Here is a 16,998-nt window from a genome sequence, read left to right as displayed (position 1 = left end):
AGGCCAAGTGCCAGGTCCTGCACTTGGGTCACAACAACCCCACACAACACTCCAGGCTTGGAGAAGAGTGGCTTGGAAGCTGCCTGGTGGAAAAGGACCTTGGGGTGCTGGATGAACATGACCCAGATGGTCAAGAAGGCCAATGGCATCCTGACTTGTATCAGAAATAGTGTGGCCAGCAGGACTAGTGCAGTGATGGTCCCCCTTTACCTGGCACTGGTGAGGCTGCACCTCAAATCCTGTGTTCAGGTTTGGGCTCCTCACTACAAGAAAAACATTGAGATGCTCTGGAGCACAAGTCTTATGAGGAGCAGCTGAGGGATCTGGGGTTGTTTAGCATGGAGAAAAGGAGGCTCAGGGGTGACCTTATCATTCTCTATAACTATCTGGAAGGAGGTTGTAGTGAGGTGGGGGTCTGTATCTTCTTCCAAGTAACAAGCAACAGGACAAGTGGAAATTGCCTCAAGTTGTGTCAGGGTCAATTTAGATTGGGTATTAGGAAAAATTTCTTCACCAAAAGGATTGTCAAGCACTGGAATAGCCTGCCTAGGTAAGTGATTGAGTCTCGATCCTTGGAGGTATTTAAAAGACATGTAGATGTGGCACTTGAGGATGTGGTTTAGTGGTGGACTTGGCAGTGATGGATTTAATGGTTGGACTCAATGACCTTACATGTCTTTTCCAACCTAAGAGATTCTATGATACTGTAATTGTGAAGCTGGGTAGAATTTGAATCCCTGCTGTGCATCCATGTTGCGAATATATTACCCTGTTGTTCAAGAAGCAGATTGGGCTGATTCTCTGTAGAACAGTCTAAAAGCAGTGCAAGACTGAGGTGGGATATTGGAGGTGGTAGTGAGAGGGTAGTGTTTACAGTAGCACCACCCTTAGCTCCTGAGGTGCTTTCATGGAGTACTCAGGGAGAGTAGATGAGAAACTCCATGAGTTTTAATTTAAGGGGACCAACTGAATTTGGTAAAGCTAAGTGTATTTAAATCTAGTACTTGGTTCTGGCATTTACTTGGAGACATTTTTGCCCCCTTGTGGAGTTTAATTTATGCATTAGGCTTGTTACTGTTTGAAGGTGCATTTTTATTTCTGTGTATCCCTCCTTCAGTATGGCTACTACAGGAATCCCGTCCCTGGAAGCTGCAACTCCACGATCATTTCAACTTCTAAAGCTAGAGAGAAGAGTTAGCCTCAGTGCTGGGAAAACACCAAAGTTTAGGGCTACAAACTGGTTTGCATAACTGCCAGCTGAGCTGAGAGGCTATTCCCTTTGAAATGGTGGTCTCTCATTAACAGAGAAGCCTATTGCACAGGACAGGTGATGCAACAGATGACTTTTATCTGGGTTCTGCCGTTGCAGTCTACAGGAGGAAAGGCAGTGATGCTTCTTAATGGTGTGTTTGTACAGAAGTGAGGGCCATCCGCAACAGTAGTAAGTCAGTGTTTCCATTTTTTCTGCTGAAAGGGATGAAATTTGCCAAACCTCTAAATAAAGCCCAATATTCAGCTTCAGTTACTTAGCGTGGATGGACTAATGAGCAAATACTTCATTGTGACCCAGTAGACTTGAAAAACAGTAAACATTTCTTCCTTTTATCATTGATGTGATTAGAAGATGCATTGCTAGCTCTGGTAGCTCTAATGCTTTACTTAACGAATGTCTTACAGAGAGTACAAAGTATGTAGGTGAAGTTGCCATATAAGATGACACAGATCATGTAAAAATCCTCAGGATTGTTAATGCACATTGTTATGTGACAAACCATGCTTGCTCATGGTTTCCTTTAGTATGAATAATCCTCCTCGTGTCTGTCCAGATATTAGGTGTGAGTCCAGGGATACGAGTTATTACATAATCCCTAATGAGCACAATGATTGTATATATGTAAACATTTTACTGATTCAAAGGAGGTCGTCCTGTTTGTCACTTAAGGTTTTACTGTATCCTGTATTCCCCTGCGTTTGTTCTAAGTAAACATATATAATGGAGAACTTGTATGCAGCAAGAATACTTTGAATATAAGAAAGTGGCATGCTTTAAGAGAACTTGTTATGTACAAGGATGATTTTTATTAGGATTGAATGACTGGAGAAGGAGAGAAAGTTCTGAGAGGAAGAGAGTAAATGGGTTCAAGAAGAGTTTAAAGATTTTTCAGATAAATCAAATTTGCAGAAAGGGACAAGAAAGTAGTTTTTTATTTTCCTGTGTGGCTTGAGCAATAGTAAAACCGCAGACACTTACTGGAGAATTTTGGTTGGAGAACTGCCAGCTGTCTGGTTAGTCTGGCGTCAATCTCTGTCCTCTTTAAACTGCACAGCATACAGCTTGTTGCATAGGATTTACCTTAGAGTGGGGCTGGAATTGCCATCAGGAAGTTTTATTTCTCTTTAGCACTGAGAAAAATTAGACCCATGTCTTGTACTTGATTTGTTTTTCTATTATGTACCATAGGGCCACGTTGGAGTCTGAATGTCCCTCTTGTTAGTTATAAAAGGACTTGCTTTATATTTAGGATTTCCTTTGCTGTGACACTACAGAGGAACTTGAGGTCTGGCTCCTCTGGTCACCCAGATGGAAGGCCTGGTTGGGGAATGCTTTAATTTGTGTCTGGCCTATGTACCTGGGTTCCTGCTATGGAAATCAGGATGGTGGGGTGAAATGAGGAGAAACTTGTATGCATCTGGCTCTTCCCTCAGGTAGAGTAAGGCTACAGCAAGATCATGTTCAAATCCAAGACATGAGCTGTACTTCCAGTATGCCTATCTCAGGTTCAGCCTTTTAAAGAAGACATGTACCTCACTAAATTCCCCAGTAATGAGTTAAACTTAAAATGAACTAAGTTCCATTTCTTCCAGTTAAATTTCATTCCCAGAAAGGGAAGTTAATGCCCTAAATTCTTGGGAAACAAGTGGTGAGATATTTCTGCACTGGGGTTATGATGGATAGTAATGACATAAGAGCAGGTCCCTGTAAGATAATCCTTGTTTTGATGGTTTTGTGTTTTTTTTCTCTTTCCCAGATCATGATTCCATATGAAAATCGAACAAGTGAGGTGATGTACAATAAAATGAACATATCGGAGCTTAGTGCCATGATTCCACAGGTTGGTTGGGGATAATTGCAAAATTATTCTTTTAATATCTGACCTACGTAATTAAAATTGCCTTTAGTGTGCAGAGAAGCATGTTAAAGGAATATCATTAGGAATGTGTGTGCTCATTTACAATATATGTTCTTTTAAATACAGTTATGACTTTACTGAGATTGAAAACACATGTAATAACAAAGTGCAATACTTTCTACATTTTTAATAAGTAAAGCTTTGAAACAATTAGTTTTAAAGGTGCAACTTAGTTAATAAATCATCTCTCTTCATAATCTGATTTAACTAGCCTTCTCTTTGTCATTGCAGTTTGACTGGCTGGGATACATCAAGAAGGTGATTGACACCAAACTCTATCCTGAGCTTAAAGATATAGGTCCTTCAGAAAATGTGATTGTCCGTGTTCCCCAGTACTTCAAAGATTTATTCAGGATACTAGAAAATGAAAGGAAAAAGTAAGGATCCTATGATGATTTCACCCACACTTGTAAGGTTACATGAAATGCTGGGCTTTTCCTGTATTTTTCAGGAGTTTCAGATATACTTGGAATCAAGTCTCTAGTAAAATGGTCTGTTTGGTTTTGTCTGAACAAGGATATAGATACTACCTTGTGTGTAGCAGGAGAATTTGTAGTTTCAACACCTTTCATCTTCTATGGAAAACTCAGGTTGCAGTAAAGCTGCATTTTCCAGATGCGTTCAGCATCTCCTACTTTTATAGGGTCTTTTATCTTGTGAAATGATTTACATCTGTAGAACATGGTTGTAGAATGCAGGTATCTCAGATTAAACATATTAGATGTACTTTGCACGGGGAAGCAAGACAGCTTTGAGCAGTGATGAAAAAGCAACACCCCATTTGAAACATCATTACTGATGACATCTAAGGGATTTCTGTGATAATTTGTTCTCTGCTGAGGTGTGTTGCTGAACTTTTAAAAAAATATTGTTAAACTGCTGTCTCCAAATATCAATCTTTGCTGATTGTACAATATCACAACTAAAAGTATGCTTCAGAAAAAAAAAAACAAACACCAAAAAACATAATTCAGAAGAGTTATTCTTATATTGTTGCTCTATGTCTCTAGTGATGGAATGCTTACACCAATTCATGGTACCTGTAAAAATAGCACACACATCAAACAATAAGAAAAATAAAAATTACTGACCTGCCTACAGATCATCAAATATCCTTTCTTTATAAAATTCAGACAAATACCGTTAGTGTGCCACCAATCTTAATCTACTGAAGAAAGTCTTTTAAATTATTTGGGCTGTCCATGCTTTCTGTCTCAAAGTTAGTTACACCAGTGGGGATAAAGCAGTGATTTAGAGGATGCACATCTAGCAAGACAGCAGAGAATTAGTTATTCCCAGTATACAGATAGAGTTACATGCAAATATATTCTGTAACTACGGAGTAAATACTTGGAGACTTTTTTCCAGTAATTTCTTATTCGGGGAAAATCTGAGTATTCAAGAGAAGTTAAGCCATCCTGTGTGTCATGGCAGAAGGAAGCTGTAGTAATGGCTAGAAATAATGGCAACATCTGTCTTCAGCAAAGCTGGAGACCAGCTTTCTGGCCCCACAGGTTGGGAGAAGGGGATTGGGCAAAAGTAATCTCTCATTCCAGTATATTCTCACTGCATATGTTGTAGCTGATAATGGCTCAGGCATTTTCTGTCCACTCTTACCTTAAGCAATTTGCATCCTAAAGTGTTAGAAATGGCAAATAGTGCTTAAACTCAACCCAAGCAGGCTTCAAATTCTTGTGTGTAAAATAATGCATCCCAACAACCCTTGCATGATAACAAAGATCATATTTATCTATTAGGTGATAATGTTCATTACTTCAAATGTCAGAATGTGCTCCAGAAGTAACCTTGTTATCTGGCCTGAGAAAATTAGGAAGTTATCTTAATGTGAACTCCTAACAATGAGGTCAGGGTGAACTCTGAAAGCTTAACAAGGATATTTTCTTTTAGGTAATCTCATTTGTCATTCTCCATATGATATTTTAAAGGTTAAGTAAATGTAAACACCTATGAATTTTATTTGTTATTGCAAATATCTATACCAATCAAATTCCTAGTAAATCCTCAGATTTGCTTCAGTGTTTAGAATGTGAATTCAATTCTCATCATTTCAGGAGATGCAGTGTCATTATGAAACACAGGTACTTTCACAAAGTTCATATTCTTTTCAGTTACAAATCTATCCCTAAACTATACTTTTATTCCAATGCCTTGTGTGTCCTATTCCCAGATGAGCATCCTGCTAGCATGGGTACAATTCAAAATGTCACAAAAAGATGGGTCATGCCCCAGTGATCTGGTAAAGTACTCCATGAAGTTTGTTTCAAGTGGAGGGAAGAATGAGTGAAAATTGTCTGATTACAGAGGCAATTATCTGTGTTGGAGGTGGCAAGTCATATGGACTCAAAATCATTGTATTAAAAATTTGTCCCTCAGAGAACCTGCTGAGCAATCTTGAATCATGAAATCATTCATATGGCAATATTATTAGAAGGTAGTACATTGGCACGGTGTAGAGTGAATTTAGCAGAATTTTACTTGACTGCATATAACCAAATTACTGTGTGGAGCTTGAAATTGGTGCAGCAGTGTGGTTCAGGGGTCTGTGTGAAGTTCCCAAGCCAGGGCACTGCTGCAACTCCAGTCAAGGAGCACAGCTCTCCATAACAAGCTGCCCAAGAAGCTGAGCAACTAGCCTGCAGGAGTTTCCATCAGCTCTGGGATAGCTATCCTAAGTCATGTCACGTGTTCAGTGCTGAAGTAAGTCACACTTTCCTCATAAGAAGTCTTCAGGGATTCCTTCAATTTTTTGGGGTACTGACTAATTTTTAGTGGGGTTTATCTCTGTTACAGGAGGAAGAGGTGTATGTATGTGGCTGTGATATAAATGAGCCACAGCAGAGCTCTGGTACAGCTGTGCCGTGTGAGGGGGGAGATAGAACTGTGCTGGCACCAGTTAGGAGCCCCTTATATCCCTCCCCTGTTATCTGTGTGCTGGTGCTTTATGTGAGCCATAAATAGGACACTGTAAATTGCATCCTTTTTGGAGATGTTTGCAGCTGCTGAAAGAAACAGCTTTATCATTCTTACAGATATCGGAATGGATAACTAGTTTCATAGGATCATAGAGTGGTTTGGGTTGGAAGGGACCTTACAGATCATCTGGTATCAACCCTCTTGCTGAGGACAGGGACATCTTGCACTAGACCAGGTTGCTCAAAACCCCATTGTTATGACCCACCCTTAAGGGGAAGGCCAGCCTGGCCTTGAACACATCCAGGAATGGGGTACCCACAACTTCTCTGGACAACTTGTTCAGTGCCTCATCCCCCTCACAGTCAAGAATTTCCTCCTATTATCAGATAAATCTATTCTTTTTCAGTTTTAAGCCTTGTCCCATCACTACATGCCCTTGTGAAAAGTCCCTTTCCCGCTTGCTTGTAGCCCCTTTTTCCTTTGTCTTAACTTACCCTATCTTTGCAGCCTGATACTGTTAATTGACAAGTACTTCAATTCCTTTAACATATGAGGAATTTTCTTTAGAGAGGGATGGAGGCACTAGATCTCCTTTCTGGTCCAGCCTCTGAATAAAATTAGAGAGAGAAGTTAAAATAATTTAACTTGAACTAGTGCCTCTAGCAATAAGGCAGAAGTTTTTCAGTACTTATAATTTGATTAGTGACTCAATTCTAAATACAATTTTCAAACAGATCTAAAATTTGTGAAAGGAATCTTTTTCTTAAAATGTCAATTAATTTGCCCATCTATCTCATATTAAATCTGTCCTCTTTAATTGCTACCATGGCTGTTGATTAAAATATTGCAAACTCACAGAATTTTACATGAGTAACCTACTTTATTCCCAGACAGGACAGAGAGTACTTTAGTAAATATTCATAAGCACTGTTACAAATTTAACTGTCCCAACAAACAAGTTCCCTACCACTTCCTTTGGGAGTGTATGTCACAATAATGGTCATATTGGTTAAGAGTGAGCCTACACTTTCTGTAACAGCCATTTGGAAGTTAAAATAGAGGGCTATGTACTGTACTCTTCTGAAAGGTTATAACAACAAATGCTCTGGTCTCATTGAAAAATCAGAGAGGATTTTTATGTTTTATTTTTGTGTCGGATTTTGCTCCATGTGTAGAGGTTAACTTATCTGAGCCTCAGTGAACTTATTTGTGTAACTGGGATGGAAATCACCCTAAGATAAGCACAGAAAGCATTTCATAAACAAAAAGTGTCAGTTTTTAAACCAACTGGAGATTAACATGATTTGAAGTTTTTATAGTCAGCCTAAAAGGTAAAATAATCATCCCCAAAACTGATAAACAAATTCAGATAAATTACTCTTTTATATAGTTCTAAAAAAACAAACTAAAGAACGCTACCCCTCACACATGTAACAACAACAAACCCCATCAACCTTTCCCCCTGTTGCCCACACAGCAAATAAACATAACTCTGCACTTTGAAGTGAAACCTTCCTGTTTTATGCGTTGTATTCATCAGTGGATCCTAGTGTGATTACATTCAGGAATTATTAGTCTCATCAGACAGCTTGGCTTTAGGATGTGTCAGCCTTTTCCTTCTCAAGTTAAAACAAACCTCAATTAATTGTGAGATATTTACTGCAACTGTCAGCTGCTTTCATTACTTATGTCTGGTACAAACATTTCTGAATTCTTGTTGATATTTTTGTCTTTCAATAAGTCACCTTTTTGAGACCCATCCTTTACAAATTTCAGTCTTTTATTCACTACCAATCTGGGAGAGGTTCCCCAACTCAAATGTAAGGACAAACAGCACTGTATGAGAACAAGAAGCACACAGAAGAGAGAATTGATTTTTTGGTTGCAATTAAGTACCAAACTGTAATACATAATTGGTTTATGATAGTGATCTGTTTAGATGAGTTTTTTTACCTAAGACTTTTGATCAAAATTAAATCTTTAAACCTTTTAATCTATAGGACTTGCATATATCCTGTTTCAGATACACACAGCAGTTGATGCAGGAGAATGGATGCTCTTCAGCTCTGTTGAAATATCTGAGGCAGATAGTTGTGAGGTTTACAGAGTTTAAGTAATTTACAAAAACAATGAGATCTGAGTGTTTTTAAGGTGCTTCACTTGCCATTGAGTGAGAAAATTCCACACTGTCACAAATTTGTTAAGGGGAAATTCTGTACTTTCTGGTATTTCACAGTTTGAAATGAATTTTTAATGACCCAAAGCATTATCTCAAAATGGTTTGATCGTCTAAGCAGAGCTAACTATTTTGCCTTTTGCAACACATACTGTCTTATAAATGTACATTATTCATGCTAAAAAGCTTTTTCAGATCTGTTTTATGATTATTGTGGGCATTTAGGTGCACTATATGATATATCTGTATACTAAAAGAGGGAATATGCCCATAGTGAGAAATGCAATAATGCATCTTGAGCTGAAGGCTTTGTGTGGGTGGACTGGAGCTTGGTTAGAGGGAGAACTGAAGTTATGTCTCAGGAAAATACAACATGCCCACGAAGTGTGTTTATTATGTCATGTTATGATTCAGAGGAGGGAAACGTATGGGATGTGTCTGTCAATGAAGCTAATGGAGTGACAATGTAGCAACAGCTACATTGCCCCACACCTGTGGCAATGAGAGATTGCAGAAATGGGATTTTTAGAGGTGGGGGTGTTGTTCAGACAGTCCATAACAGCATCTTTGGTTGCAAAGAAGCAATTTTCCTACCTATGGAAAAGTCTATGGCCTGCCCAAAATGTTATGTATATCCCAGTGTAGAGTAAATGATGTTTGGATATCCATAGCTTTAAAGCAATGACTATCCTTGAAAAAAACATGTTATGTAAAAGAGAAGATGAGAATAATATGTGTAGGCCATTACTGGATTTGTTTTGAGACTGTTTAGAGTTGAATTGCATATTTCAGAATGCACCTTTACCTCATACAGCCACTGCTGAACAGGGGAAGAGATAAGTCTAGACTAGATAAATCCTCCAGTCAGGTGCTTGAAGTTTTAGAGAAGGGGCACGGATGTCAGATCTCCTGGGAATTTTAAACAAGCTCTTCGTGGCTCTCTCAGCCTCAATTCAGGAGATTTTTGTTACTGAGACTTCTCCCTTTTGGTATTTCAATTATCCATCTGACAAAATAAGAATGGTAATACTTTAATAACTCTGAGAGGAGTGGAAATTTTAAAGCATATTGATAACTTCTAATGAAAGATACAAATATGAGATAATGATAGTGTATATGGGATGGACTGTTATCTACTCTGTTACCACTTATGTGCCCTACTAATGAGGAGAGATAACATTCACTTTGATCTACAAAAGAAAAATCGGTTATCTCTGGATAGAACTTTTATGCAACTATTATTATAACACAGTTCTTGTCACTTCTAAGGAAAATGAAAGCTGCCTTTTTTGGAAAAGACATTACCTGAAAATGACATAAAAGGTGATAGACTTGTTATAAATAACCCCTAGAACATGGTTATCATGGTGCAATTACATAATAACTGGTTGCAATCATACAGATTCTCCTGTGTAATTGGGCTTTATCGATTTGGTCATTAATCACTAACTTCCAAGGTGAAATTTCCACCAATGAGGTGAAATGTTTGTAGAGGTATTTCTCTGAGTGCTATGTGGTACATCATATGTGTTTAGATGCCTGATAAAAATATTTCTGATTTAACAGGACTCTTGCCAACTACGTGGTGTGGAGGATGGTTTATTCAAGGTTATTTAATCTCAGCAGACGTTTCCTGTATCGGTGGCTAGAATTTTCTCGGGTAAGTTAATGCTTTCATAGCATTTAAAATGGTATTAGTGTTGACACTATTGGTTACCCTTATACTTGCTTATATTTTTGTAAAACACAAAATGTTTTCTGTGCTGGATGAATTTCTTGAATTTACTTTTTTTTGTTGAAGACTAACTCTGAAACAATTGACATACATATTTTTGTATATGGCACTAAAAGAAATGTCTTTTAGAGTAAGTTAAACAATTTTTGGGACCTACTCTTTAAAAATCTTAGTCTTCTTTTGCAGAAACTTGAAAGCTGGAACATTTTTGACTTAGGTCATGTGGGCTGTGACCTATGCTATTCCTGCAGGCCAAAACCATTTGGCCAAAACCTAAACTTTTTGAAAAACTTACTGTTTGTCCATGTGTGAATATAGCTGTCGTAAAACAGAAATCTTAAGATTTCAGGTTTTTTAAGCTTGCTCAAACCTCTCTCATACTCTAATACCAACTTTACATGAGCTCTAGCACATCCATATATGAGCCATTTCCACAAAGAAGGTGATCAGGTGTCTTCCAGCTTGGGGATGAGGAAGAACCAGAAGACTGCCACAAGCTATGAGAGCAGAACTAATTATCTATTAAGTAATGTGGGCATTTATGTAAAACACGTGTATTTGCCTGAGTGAACCCTGAATAGAAAGCCAGTTTGGTAATCCTGTGGGCAGTGTGAGGGCTCTTTAAGTAAACTAAAAATGAAACTGAAACTGATTGGTGCTTTGTCTCCTTTCCAAGCCACTTTAGATGGTGAACTCTGTTTGCTATTATGAAAATTAGCTGTTTGGTGACATCATGATAATAGGAGGCTGGCGTGATGCTGGCAGTGATGTGGTACAGGAGGTGTGGGTGTTCTGTCCTCCCCGGTGAGGCATGAAAGTGACTAATTGAAGCAGCTGTAATGTCTTTCCTTGGATAGTACTGGAACTGTTCTGAGCTGATCACATACCTAAAAATAAACTCCAAGAGATTTTTGATAGAAATTGCACAGGAAAGGCAGTCCCTTATACTTCTGAAATCATATTCAAATCAGTCTTGTTAAAGGTGCTGTTTCCTTCATGTAAAATGAAACTGGCTGTCAGAACCACAGTGACATGTTTGTAAGTGTGTCCCTTCCTGGGACATTCCTTGCTAGTCAGGTAAGATAGATTGATGCTGGCCATCAGCCAGTCTGCAGCATAATACTGAGTTACATTGAATTATATAATGGCCAGAAAAATTCCTGAAAGGAAATGTTAAGCTTTGAACACTGTGCATTTTAATATGGTGACTAGCTACTGTCACTTCTATGGGTATTTTCTCCAGAAGTTTAGGGAGAAATTTAATTCAAATTGATTCAATGGTTATTAATAATCTCATCAAGGCTGTCACAGAATCATAGAATGGTTAAGGTTGGAAAGGACCACAGCTGGTCATCTGGTTCAATCTCCCTGCTTAAGCAGGGCCATCCTATAACACATGGTAGAGGATTGCATCCAGACACTTCTTGAATATCTCTAGTGAGGAAGACTCCACAATCTCTCTGGGCAACCTGTTCCGGTGCATGGTCATCCACACGGTAAAGAAGTTCTTCCTCAAATTCAGGTGGAACTTCCAGTGTATCAGTTTCTGCCTGTTACCTCTCATCCTATTTCTTAACACCTCCAAGAAGAGCCTGACTGCATCCTCTTAACACCCTCCCTTCAGATACTTACAAATATTGATGAGGTCCCCTCAGTCATTTCTTCTTGAGGCTGAGCAGGTCCAGCTTCCTCAGCCTTTCTTCATAAGAGAGATGTTCCATTCCTTTATTCATATTTATCTCCCTCCACTGGACCTGCTCCAGGAGCTCCTCTTGTACTGAGGAGCCCAGAACTGGACAAAACACTCCAGGTGTGGCCTCACCAGGGCTGAGCAGAGGGGCAGGATCACCTCCCTCAGCCTGCTGGCACTGCTTTTCCTAATGCAGCCCAGGATACCTTTGGCCTTCTTGTGCACAAGGGCACTGCTGGCTCATGGACAGGTTGTTGTCCCCCAGGACACCCAGGTTCTTCTCCACAGAGAATGCTGCTTTCCAGCAGGTGAGCTCCCAGCCTGTACTGGTGCCTGGGGTTATTCTTCCCCAGGTGCAGCACTCTTCATTTACCCTTGAATTTCAAACTGTTCTTTGCCCATTTCTCCAGCCTGTCAAGGCTCTTCTGAAGGGCTGCACAACCCTCTGGGGTATTGGCCACTCCTCCCAGTTTTGTGTCATCAGTGAATTTAATGAGAAGGCATCTGCCCCTTCATCCAAGTCATTGATGAATAAATTAAACAATTCTGGCCTCATAAATGGTTGCGAAAGCTTACAGCACCCTAAGGGCAGTGAGTCAGCAGCTCATTCCCATTATCTCCCCCTGGGACCTGGAGATGGAGATTTTGTTAAGTGCAGTAAACAGCAGTAGCTAATAGTTAAATAGCTAAATTTAAGTGGAGTAAACAGCTCAGTGGAACAGACTTCACAGGTCAGCAGAAATAACATGAGAAATGGAGTCCAAGGCAAAGGCCTTGTTGAATAGATTTGTCCAGTCAGAGTATGGAAAACTAAAGACATTTTAGGATCATAAGAAGGACCCACCAACCTCTTGCCAGTTAAGTGAATGAAAGATTGAATGGCTATTGAAAAGACATGACCATGAGATGAATCAGTGACCCTTAAAGGAAAGGATATATTTTATACGTGCATTGTTTCATTAATTCAGTCAGCCTCACCTATCATAAGCATAGTATTTTTTTTTCGCCAGGTTTTAGTTTTCTATTAGTGGCTTTTACAACTTATATGTAGAAATTGTGGCATCAAGACCTTAAAATCTTTGCAAAGAGAGGGAAAAGACACGATGAAACTTCAAAAAAGCTTTGGATTGAGAAATAGGACAAACCTGCTGACTCCAGAGAAAGTGCTTTGAGAACTACGTCAGCAACTATCAGCAGCTCCTCTGCAGTGGTGCTTTGAGACCTAGTAAATGTGCAGAGGCACCTGGGGAAGAGATTGGTTAATTGTGTTGTGAAGCATTGAATTGACTGGGAGGGCTTGAAACCTGCTATTTATAGTCACTGTTACTACCTGGAGTACTGTGTTTTAGAGTGGTACATTAATATTAGGAGGACCATTTGAGGGAGTTCTTGTTGGCTGTTGTAACATAAATATCAATAAACCAGCTGTGAGATATAATCTATTTTTATTGGTCTCACAGCCTGTGCTGCCTTTATGTCCTCTTTACAGTCAAGCCTCCCTCAAAATGATGATAATTATTATGTTGTAATAATAGTATGTCACAGTCTAAAAGCCAGCTCTGTCTCCTGGCTCTTTCAATGGCTGCTTTTGGAAGGAATTTCAAGCTCTGATGACTAATGCCATAACTCCCCTTCTTCCCCCTGCATCAGGAAAAAGCTCCATTGTGGGTTTACTGTGACCCCAGAGGGAAATTTTCTTCTTTCTTTTTTTCTTATCTCTTTTTCAAGTGTTGTGCTATTTATGAGGGTTGAAGAATTTGGAAAAGGAGTTGATTTTCAAATTTGGCTCTGTTTAGAAAATAATATCATCTTATATATTGGTTTGGCTAATATTTTTTTTATAGAGGCAGTGTACTCTCTGTCATTGAAAATCTATTACTGCACATACACTATTAATAAAAATCATTTGAAAATGCAATGCACTAGTGTATTTAAGTGAGTCATTGATTAAGTTTAATTACAGACAATATGATAGGGAAAATCAATCTCTGAACAACCAAAATATCTCACCTTCGGTGGCCGAGGGTTAAGCTGCTTTGGAATTTTCCAATGAAATCTTTTCCTGTTGAAAAAAAAAAAAAAAACAAATCCAAACCCTTCAGTTTTGCTGGATATCTAATCTTGTGCTCAAAGGAGGAAAATAATGGGGGAAAAAAGAGGCTCAGGAACTGCAAAATCAGTGCTTAAGAAGCTTGTATAATCTGTGAGAGGCCAAAATCCATATCCTGTGTGATCTGCTCTGATGTTGACTGTACTCTCCTTTCACACAGCTGACAGGTGTTTACTACTAGACTGGAATTTTGCTTGTTCTCTGTGGAAAAGCATAGGTTCCTTAAGTGGAAAAGGAACACTTTGAACCTTGAAAACAACAAAAGTTTCTTAAATCAATGCTGCTTATTGCTTACATGACCCATCTTGTATTTTGTTGTGTGTAGGGTTTTTTACAGGATCTACCTTCACAAACAAACGTAATGTAACTGAGTAAGCATCCACAGTAACAACATTCTTCCTGTGAGAAACAGAAACCAAGACAGCAAAATGTTCTTGAGTTCTATTGTGCTTTATTCATTGGTGTGCTGACCAGTCTTGACTACGCCTCTTTTGAAGCTCATGTGTGGTGGTGTAGGGACATCATCAGACCTGAAAGTGTGTGTTTAATGACCATTCCTTTAGTAAAATATACAGGCTGTTCTACCAACATTTTTCTACCGCAATATGGAATGATATTTAATTTTTTTTGTGGTGAGGGGGACAGACATATATTCAATGTTCTTGATGACTCAAACCTTGTTTTTTCCTGAAAATACTCTGTTTGGGAAAGGAACTGAAAACAACTATTTTACACAAATTGTGGTGAAAGCATTTGGACAGGTAAATGACAAAAAGGTGTGCATGTGTACCTACTGATGCTAGACATCATTAGTTCAAGGCAGTGAGGGCTCTGAAAGAAGTGTTTCATAAGGACTAACCTAATTTTCATGAGGAAAATATCCTTAGGCTTCTCACCTAGACAGTGAAGAGAGAACCTTTTCCAGGAGATAGAGCAGGGATTTTCTATAGGAAAGCGTCTCTCTACTTGACACAGAAAGAATACCAAGATTAGTCTAAATTTAGCACTTGGGAATGTCTTCCTATAACTAACCCTCTAAGCCTAGCCTCTGTAAGTCATTACCATTGTACTGTTCCTAGGTTTAAAATCTTACAGCTATTTTGGGGTGTTCAAAAGATTTGCCTTAGCACTTGATGAAAGTAGAAATAACTGTAATGTATCATTATTTTTTCCTTTTGGTAGCTATTTGACAAATATGCTTTAGACTATACTGTATGTGAGTGCAGACTTCTTAAACTGTGTGATGTTATGGCCCCTGCCAACAGGTGATCCATGGAACCACAACTTTGCTGCCTCAGTGGGATAAATGTGTGGACCTTGTTGAAAACGCACTCCCCTACGTTGTGGGTAAGATGTTTGTGAATGCCCATTTTCAAGAAGACAAGAAAGAGATGGTGAGTCCTCTGCAATGTCTGCCTAGAAACTTTCAGTTAGTGGCTTCCTCCTCACAAATTGCCTCTGATGTTAGATCAAAGTTTAAAAAGAGATAAGATTCCTAAAAATGCTTTGATTGAATTAAAAATAAAAAGGAGAAGGAGAAAATGAGAAAGTGGAACAAATTTGATGACATGTTAACTTTTTGCCCATGTGGGTACTGCCCATTCTTTCCATCTGCATCCCTTCAGACAAATATGTAACCACATCAAAACCAGGCTGAACACTGTTAAATGGTGTAAATAATGACAGCCAGGCTGTTCAGGAATGAAGTGAGGGGCATCGATGAAAAATGGTTTAGTATAGCTAGAGTAACTCATTATGGTAAAGCTTTTACTGACTAATTAAAAAACTGGTCAAGATTGCTCTGCTTCAGGGCTACTCTTTGAAAGCTGTGACTGTGCTACACCTGTACTCTAAGCAAGAAACATGTAAATGATGTCTGGCCCAATTACGGGAAGCTTAAAGCCACACGGTGAGAGTGAATCAAATCTGTTTTGCTGAATGGTGAAAGGAAGTCTTCTTCCACACTGTTGAGTCCAGAGGATTGTTAGTCTTCATTCTAAACTTCAAAGATAGCTCCTTTATCCCTTCTTTTAATAATACATTCAAATTAATTACCCTTCACAATAGTTTCTGACTAATTTTCAGTTCATGTTTTTCTTATGAGGTTTTCCAGTATCTGCTTTTACTGCCATTGATTTTCCAACAATAATCAGTTTTAGTTTAACTAATTTAGTCGTTGAACTTAGCTCTCCATGCAGGAGAGGCACAACCATTTAAGAAACATGTAAAATAGCATCATGTGCTGGGAGCAAGAGCTCTGTGATAGCCCCACACTGCCCTGGCTAAGTAGCCTAAGTTTATCTGTTTGACTTTATCTACTTTGACTGCTTTGTCAGGGAAGGATTCCATTTTAGACAGCATACACTTGTTTGGCTCATCCAAATCTTTGTCATCTGTTTTCCTCTCAGGTTCTGCATTTCTTTTGCTACTTGCCTTCATCTGGAGTTTCCTCTCTGAGATCCAGCTTTTCAATCCTCTGCTTCTTGATACTTGTAATGTGCTATTTGGCCATTTAATGACAAAAATATGTCAGGGATATACAGTATGATATCTGCACAGGATAAGTGGGAAGAGTAGGAGTGTAAGAAATGTACACTTTATGGAGGGGGTGGAAACTTTTTCATCTTTGTATATGTGAGGGAAAATTCTGAGAAGCAGATAGAGAAGAGAATGGTTTTCTGTTGAAATATGACCTAATTACAATGCTTCTTAGCATGTACATTCCTTTTAGACCAAAGCTTTGAAAAATTATCAAGTCTAAGTTCACAGTGGCATCCACAGAGAGAAGTGCATATAAAATTCATAGTGTAGGTCACAACATTCAGCCTTAAAGTGAACTGCCCATGGAGATAAAATTAGATACAGGTGAAATTCATTGCATTCCATTTAGAAATGTGCTTTTCAAGTTAATAGTTTGTGGTGTTATCATTTTCATTTCACTGGTTTTCAGCTCTATTTCTCTTTCTTAAGGAAGCATGTGAGTAAAGCACTCTTATTTGTATAGGTTTTATTTTTTTCTTTTTTTTTTTTTTCTTTTTTTTTCTTTCCTGGCTCATGGCATGTATCTGTCTATGATAAGTAAATCCTGAGTTATGGATAATATGGATCCTTCTCCCCCCATGTTTTGTGATTAATGTTTCATACCTTAGATACTTCTCTCCT

General features: G+C 38.7%; 1 protein-coding gene across 1 annotated transcript in view; it reads left to right on the top strand.

Moving 5' to 3' along the window:
- Positions 1–16,998, top strand: part of PHEX (phosphate regulating endopeptidase homolog X-linked) — a 98,709-nt gene that overhangs the window by 29,814 nt on the left and 51,897 nt on the right. The window contains exons 8-11 of the mRNA XM_008922343.3: positions 3,030–3,113; positions 3,423–3,568; positions 9,868–9,961; positions 15,102–15,230. Coding sequence (XP_008920591.2) covers positions 3,030–3,113; positions 3,423–3,568; positions 9,868–9,961; positions 15,102–15,230 — 453 coding nt within the window. The remainder of the gene's footprint in view (positions 1–3,029; positions 3,114–3,422; positions 3,569–9,867; positions 9,962–15,101; positions 15,231–16,998) is intronic.

The sequence above is a fragment of the Manacus vitellinus genome, unplaced genomic scaffold (genome assembly GCF_001715985.3).
Source record: "Manacus vitellinus isolate BGI_N305 unplaced genomic scaffold, ASM171598v3 scaffold_7_pilon, whole genome shotgun sequence".
In the NCBI taxonomy this organism is placed as follows: domain Eukaryota; kingdom Metazoa; phylum Chordata; class Aves; order Passeriformes; family Pipridae; genus Manacus; species Manacus vitellinus.
This window is presented reverse-complemented; position numbering and strand designations above follow the sequence as displayed.